The sequence below is a fragment of the Lolium rigidum genome, chromosome 2 (genome assembly GCF_022539505.1).
Source record: "Lolium rigidum isolate FL_2022 chromosome 2, APGP_CSIRO_Lrig_0.1, whole genome shotgun sequence".
Classification (NCBI taxonomy): Eukaryota; Viridiplantae; Streptophyta; class Magnoliopsida; order Poales; family Poaceae; genus Lolium; species Lolium rigidum.
In genome coordinates this window covers 159,099,544-159,107,153 of record NC_061509.1, presented here as the reverse complement: position 1 = coordinate 159,107,153, position 7,610 = coordinate 159,099,544, and the positions used below count along the sequence as shown (strand labels likewise).

The 7,610-nt window shown below is 45.5% G+C and overlaps 1 protein-coding gene across 1 annotated transcript; it reads right to left on the bottom strand.

The window, feature by feature from the left end:
- Positions 1-209: 209 nt before the first annotated feature.
- Positions 210-6,229, bottom strand: LOC124692500 (WD repeat-containing protein 44-like). The gene is made up of 7 exons (XM_047225889.1): positions 5,046-6,229; positions 2,266-2,356; positions 2,013-2,170; positions 1,875-1,926; positions 1,613-1,695; positions 1,408-1,501; positions 210-1,168 (listed from the first exon to the last, which is right to left on the bottom strand). Exons 1-7 carry the CDS (start codon positions 6,210-6,212, stop codon positions 612-614), a joined length of 2,202 nt encoding a protein of 733 aa, XP_047081845.1. The 5' UTR covers positions 6,213-6,229; the 3' UTR covers positions 210-611.
- Positions 6,230-7,610: the final 1,381 nt, after the last annotated feature.

Sequence of the window (7,610 nt, the reverse complement as noted above, 5' to 3'; positions counted from 1 at the left end):
TTAACCACGGTAGGTAATTCAGACATCATAGAAAGTTAGAAACGAACAAGTATTCAAAAAACTCGTCGTTCAGATAAAGCAACAAAAAAGAAATGGATTTCATGGAATGGTCTAAAAGCTTCAGAGGATCACTTTCCACTTCTACGGTAGAAAAGATACCTATAATATAATGATAGAAAAACAAAGCTATAATGATAGGAAAACAAAGCTAGCATAACGAAGGTATGTTACTCTTTTGATTTTCTCTTTTCTGTAGCACTGAGATTTTTCTTACAAGAATATATAATATAATGATAGGAAAAACGGAAAAGGCCAAAAGACAAATGCTACAAAGGTCGAAGCTACTGGATGTGAGGGAGAAATATCTCACTCTAACCAGCTGACAGGCGTCACTCTAGGGCTTCACTTTCATGTACAATTTAGAGTAAATGAATGTCATACCGAAGTAGCTGAGTCCTGAGAATATGTTAGTCGAAGATTCCGAACTGTGAAGCAGGCGCACCAAGGAGCAACCAAATTCAATCCTTTGATGCTGTGCAACTCACCCATTATCTCCACCTATATGTACACAAAACTAAGGTCCTGCAATGCAATGGGTGTCATACGAGTACTCAGATTGATGTTATACTTGGAAAACCGAAGTTTTGAAATGTTCTGATTCGACCATCACGGCCTGCTGTCACGATCACTAAGCCCCAGGCAGACTCACTCAGAGCTTGGTCCACCTCATCCGGAAGGCTGGTATTAGACTTGGGGCTCTGTTTCGTTTTTGTCATGAGCTCTTCGGGCCAAGTCGCATATGCCCTGTCACCATTGTGATTTGAGTTGTTACTCTGCTGCTGAACAGCAGAGATACCATCCTCTTTAGCAGGTCCAGAATCAAGTATATGGCCATTGCTAGACACACAGTCCAGGTCATCTTGCTTCGAGGAGTTGGCTCTCCAAGTCATTCTGGCGCTGGTACAAGGCCAAGCAACAGCAACTGTCACGCTCTCACAGTGGAAGCGCTCGTGGGTATTTGTGACAGATATGATATTCTTCTTTCTGCTTGGTTTGGAATCATCACTGTATCTCCAGATATATACATTTGAATCCTCACTTGCAGAAATTATGTACCTCCCGTTTGCAGCTGAACAAGCTGAGATTTGGCTGCTGGTGTTCCGAAACCCTGAAAAGTAACAACAGTAACCAACAGGCAGAATAGAGAGTTATTTTTTCTTAAAAGCAGATAGCGAGTGTCATGCGGAGGAAAAAATTATGCGAAACTCAGGCTCATCAACAGCAGGCAGCAGAAGAGTTGGGTGTGTGGGGAGTTATTGCACAGAACCAACCATCAGAGGAAAGTGGAATGAACAAGATAATATGATATGCACCAATGTGGACTTCAATAAGCTCAGTATCACCTACCTTTAAACTTGTGAAGTAGTTCGAAGCCATCAGCAACTCGAATCCGTGAATCTGCAGATGTGATAATGACCTTTGAAGAACTCCCTGGGACAAACTATTGAGGAACTATTATTCAGTGTCAGTACATTATGGGAGAGGACAAGTATGTCAGGTGCAGTATGATATGATTCATATCAAATTTAAAATGGTTCTTGAGAGTAAACACCTGGAATCCTGTGATTTTCTTCTGGCTGGATTTCTTTTTCTTCAGCTGCAGATCAATTTGTTTCTTGTAGTGAAGCATATTATCTACTCAGAAAACAGAAAAAAGAAAGGCCTGTAAGACACGGAAAAGCATATAAATTCAGTTTGTAGAACAGGATAACAGCAGTACAATGCACTCTTTAGATAATACTAGCCTGGGTCCTCAGAATAAAAGGTTACAGTGTAAAATAGTGCAACTAAATGAGAGGGAGGAAGAGAAATACCAGACGTGTCATATACATGGCAACTGCCCTTGTGCGAGCCAATGAGTGCACCCTGCAGAAAATGCATTAATGTGTTAGGATGAACAAGCAATCAGCCAATAACCCTTGTTGACCAATTATAGAACTATGAAGTCAAACCTGTCCATCGGGAGTATAGCAGGCAGCAGTAATCATTTCATGTAGATCAACCCAATCAACAATTTCACGTTTTGGTATACTCCAGATTCGAACCTTTTCATCTAGGGAACCACTAATGAAGTATCTATCGTCAACAGGGTTGAACTGGATGCAAGTCACTGAATCAAGAAATTGGTATGAGAAATTTCAGTGCAGTGCTATCAGTTCGTTTATGCGCACATGGAGAGTAATCTTCTGAAAGCATAGTTCTTACCATAGTCACTGTGGGAGAAGGCTTTCAAACAATAAGTGCTTGACATGTGCCACAGCCGTACAGTTTTATCCATTGATGATGAAAGCAAGTACTGCATATCAGTTCAAAAGTGAAGCTCAGGGACTGAAATAACAGGCAACAAGGAAAAATTCGTAACAAATTATACTGCCATATTCCTACATTTATAGATTTAGAATCGAAGAGTAAATTACATTGTGGGTCCTTAAACTTGCACCCAAGTTCAATATAGGTCCGCAAATTTCAGAATTAGCTTGGAATACATTAAATTCAACAATAAGCCACCACTCTAATGGAATCGGCTAATTTTAAAATTTGGTGTTTGTCTTCAATGCAGCCAATCAACCTTTTGCTCCATGGCTACAAATTTACGGGCCTATCAAGTATCAACCTACTTCGAACTTTGAAGTTTCGGAACCAAAATAAAATTTATCTGCGTGCTAAAGTCTACAATGCAATATAGTTATATAGTCAAAAGCAGAAGGCTCTTTGTATTTTCATTTTAGAATTCTCAGGAGAAACCCTACCATGCACAGCAGTTTGAACAACATGGTAGTTAATGAAAATTGCAAATATTTTTTGACTGAGATGGACGATGCCCTAGTTAGCACTAAACTAGAACACACTGCAAACTGAAGTTCAGTTTAAATTGCACGCCATGGAGATTTGGCACTATAAATGTATATTTAGATATGTCAAGAAAGTTCAGTTAAAATTGGCACCCCATGGAGTGATGGAGTAATTAACCAGAGGTACTTTAATGTTATTTCCAGGAAAATCCTAATTGCATCTTTTTTTTCTTTCTCTTCCTTGTATATGAGTGTGTGGTATGCACAATGCAGCAGATAATTCAACTAGAGAATTTATTTTGGGTGAGATGGCCAATGTCCTAGTTACTAAACTATAACGCACTGCAAGCTGAAGTTCAGTTAAATCACACAGAACATAGAATTGGCACCATATATGTAAATTTAGGGATGTCAGGAAAGTATAAATGATCAAGAAACCTTAGTTATGTAGAGAACTGATGCAGTAATTAAGCAGACGTACTTTCATGGTACTTCCAAGAAAATCCCCATTTATCATTTTTCTCTTCTTTGTGTGAGTCCCCACATGTGTGTGTGAGTGACAGTGTGTCGTGGTCAGTATGGAAAAATAATATGAACCTGCTCACTGTTTAAAGCAAATCATTATAGTTTTCCGGAATCTGAATTTATATCTCTGATGAGCGTTTGACAACAATAACTTGCAGAGAGAGAGAGAGAGAGAGAGAGAGAGTTCATGTGAGAGAGAGAGGTTGCGACCATTGGAAATGATGGTCAACTACATTATTTAGAAACGTTGTGCATAATACCTAGTTTTTAACAAATAAAGAAATCTTTGCACATAGGAGGTGCCGGTTGGCCATTTTGTGCTGTAGTCTGATTACAGTGTGACCTGAATACTGTACTTTTTGTTTGCTTCAAGTGAGCTTTAGTCAGGTGTCATGGGATCCAAGACCGTCCAACTGAAAAACCCATTCCCACCAAATCAGCCGCACTCGAAGCTAGTACTCCACAAGGCCCTCATCCCTCCTAGCCTCACAGCAGTGAACCCCTCACATACCACCTAGAGATTCCACGCGCTGCCACCTCTCACGACCCAGCAACAAAGAAACCCTGAACCAGCCTCCTCTCCTGTCACTCTGTATCCAAGAAATTCTAACGCACTCCTCTCATCCCAGTGTGTTGGCCTTAGCCAATCCAATCTGACATGGAGCATCTATGAATCCCTGAACCTCCACGCCAAGCAGAGCATGTAGCCAAAGAACAAAAAAACATAAAGTCGTGGAAATAGTTGCTCCGAATAAAGTGTTTCAACAAATGGAACCGACACGAAAAAAATTATATAATTGATGATGCCATTTGTTAGAGCTTGAGTTGTTTACATGTACTTGAGGCTATATTAAGTCTTGATGTGATAGGTCCAAGTAATAATGCAAACAGCTGGCCAACATTGCAAATTTGACATATCCAGGCTTGACACACAACAAGCTTTGTTAACTGCTTCCGTTATTTATCAAACTTTGTTCAATTTGTATAATGTAGTCTTGCATCTAGCTCTGGCCTTATTTATTTTCAAATAATTGAACATGACAATGTCATTGTCATGTATGTGTAGCGCATGGATCATGCAGCACCATGGATCCTCATAATAATTTCCCAACTTGGTAGCGTATCTTTTCAATTAGTAAGAACCCAAATATGACAGGACTAGGGTAGTTTATATCTGTTAAATTAGGAAGAATACATATATGGTAAGAACAAGATTGAGAATGCAAGTGCTATCCGCCTTGTGGATCAAGTGACACGTCCTATATAATAAGCCTATTGTGTACCTAGTGAATTCCAGCAAGAGAACAGCACAGATTCTACCACTCTCTCTCCAAAACCATAATAGTTCATAAGTCTTTTCCTTCAACATATTGCCCAATCCTGAACCAGCTAGTTTTACATTTTCAGTATCAGTGTGTTGCAGTATACCAGATCAGGATGCCAGCTTGACAAGGTTACACAAGGTGGTGTCCCTAATCTGATGACTATGCCTAGTTTTTAATTTCTAATTACAAATTTTAATAAAGAACTAAATGCTGCGACTGTTTTCCTTTCCTGAATTTTATATTCCACAAACAGCACAGTTTGCATGCTGAGATTAAACTCAAAACCAGGAGTATTTGCACACATAGGTATTGAAGGAAGACTAGAACCAAATGTGAGCATTACCTGAGATTTGGACCAGCAGAGATCAAGCACATCATCCGAATGCCCAGCAAAAGTTATCACGGGCTTGTCCGACAATGCAAACACATGCGCTGGCACCCTCAACTGGTCTGAGCTCGCTGATCTCCCATTGTTCAGAGCCTTCTTCTCCGAATGGCTGCCCTCTCCTTCATCATCGCATGCCATGGTAGCAAGCGGATTACAGGCCCCATTATCTTCGATCTCCCTCATCCTCCCGGACTGCAGCACCTCCCAGACATGGATGACGCAGTCCTCCCCAGCAGTCGCAAGGTAGCGGCCATCGGGGCTGAACTTGATGGTCCAGACGGAGCCTCTGTGGCCGTGAATCTCCTGGTTCATGAAGAGGCCCCCGAAGTCCTTGCCGGACTTCCCGTAGGGACGCACCTTGACGCGGTCCGGGCCGTGGCGCGCGGCGCCCTCCTGGCTGTCGTCCGTGGCGGAGCTGGAGCGGCGGCCGGCCTTGTCCGAGGACGCGTCGTAGGCGGCCACGCAGCGGATGGTGCGGAGCCAGCCGCTGCCGCGGCGCCTGGAGCGCGCCCCGCCGTTGCTGGACCCGGAGCTGGACCGCTCCATCGGGGTGGAGGCCCCGCTCTGGGAGTTGGAGTTGGGGGCGGAGTTGGGGGCGGAGTTGGTGATGGTTTGGCGGCGCATGAGCTCCTGCACGAGCGGGGAGCGGCCGATGAAGAGCTCGAACTCCTCCACCGTGAGCTGCCGCCCGGTCCCGACCTCGCGGAGGCCGGCCTCCTCCCGCACCGCGAACTGCGTGCCGTCGTCCAGGTTCCTGATCAGGCAGCTCGGGTCCTCCTCCGGCGTGGCGGCGTCCGAAAGGGTTCGCGGAGGGTTCGCGGGCGGGTCCGATCTGGAATCGTGGGCGGATCGGGGCGTGTCGAATCGCGCGAGGGCGGGGTCCCCGGCGAGGCCCATGAGGTGGAGCAGGCGGTGGCGGCGCTCCTGGATGGGCGCGGGCTGCGAGGTCCAGAGGTGGAGCGCGGCGGCATCGTAGGCGGCGCGCCTGCTGCTGCGGCGCGGGGCGTCGTCGTCGGAGGCGGAGGTGGAGGAGGCCGAGGAGGAGAGGATGCGGTCGAGCGACTCGTAGAAGAGCTCCTCCGAGTCCTCCTCGTCCCCGACCACCTCGTCTTCCACGCTCATGGCGCCGCCGGCATTGGCCGCCGTCGCGGAGATGGGCGCGGGATGGCCGAGGAGGAGGGGCCGGTGGGGGGGAGAAGGGCGGCGTGGGCGAGGCGAGGGAGGGGGATGGTGGAGGCGTAGCAGCAAGTGGCGTCAGATCCACCACCACCAGTTGCAGTTGGCCTCGCGCGACAGCTTAATCGCGACCCGCCCGCGCGTCTTACTTAAGGCTGGCTGGTTTGTGCGAGCGTCGCCGTCGTGGATGTCATCGCGGTAAATCTGTCCTCTCCGTTGCCTTCGCCTGCGCCCACGGTGGTCATGGTGGTGGTGGCGGTGTCGTTACTGCCGCCTGCCGGTTTCTACTGTCCCCGGTGGTAACTGGTGGAGGCCACCCAAAGGCGAAGCGTTCTCGCGGGCGGGGCCAGGCTGCGAGAACCCCGCCGGAGTAAATTCTGTTCCGTCCGGCACGACGAGGCGACAGCCGCGCGCGCCGTTTCGGATCGGAGCCGTGTTGCTGGAGTTTTTACGACGCCGTTCCTCTTCTTCCGTGGACAGGCAGGGTGACGAGATGATTGCAATCCACGGCTCTGCGCCTAGTACGCTTGTTCTGGATTTACAGGTGCACGTACCATTGTTTGCGCTTCGCTTCTTCTGCTAGCATAGTGTATTTTTTGGATCTTCATCTCCTTGCATTTGGCTCTCCGCACAAACAACCAACCATCTTGGTGAAATGGCAGTACCATTCCGACTCTGTGCAATGTGACCTCACCTCTCCATCGCCTAGGGCTTTTACCAACGGTATGCCGCTCCAAAATTTGACGCACATTCTGGTTCAATCCATTTACTAATTCCATAAATGATTGCAAAATGTACCTCCTCCTTGCCAAAACGTATTATAGTTTTCTAAAGAAAAATGTTGAACGGATGTAACGTTTGATCAAGATTATTGAGAAAAGAAGTATCTACATCTAGAATACCAAATATACACGATATAAAATATAGTATCTACTATTATTTTCTACCTCGATTGTATCTACTATTATTTTCTCTTGTTTACACTAACAATTTAATTACTCCACCTTTGTAATCTTTCAAGGTTGGAAACTCTTTCATGGCCTCACCTATTGACAACTCACTTAATTTTCAATGTAAGATTGGTTGTATCCACCAATTTGTGGGTACTCACTCATAGGAATTATATCTCTTTTAGTATTTTCATCTATAACGTCAGCTAGAAATCATAGGATTCAATTCAGCTCTTATATATCACTTAGTCACAATGATCATGACTCTATACCCTAATGTTAAATGGCATTGAACTACTCCCTCCGTCCCAAGCGTGTCTGAGATTTGTCTGAATTTGGATGTATCTAAATACTTAATAGCATCTAAATACAACCAAATTTAACAAACCTCACA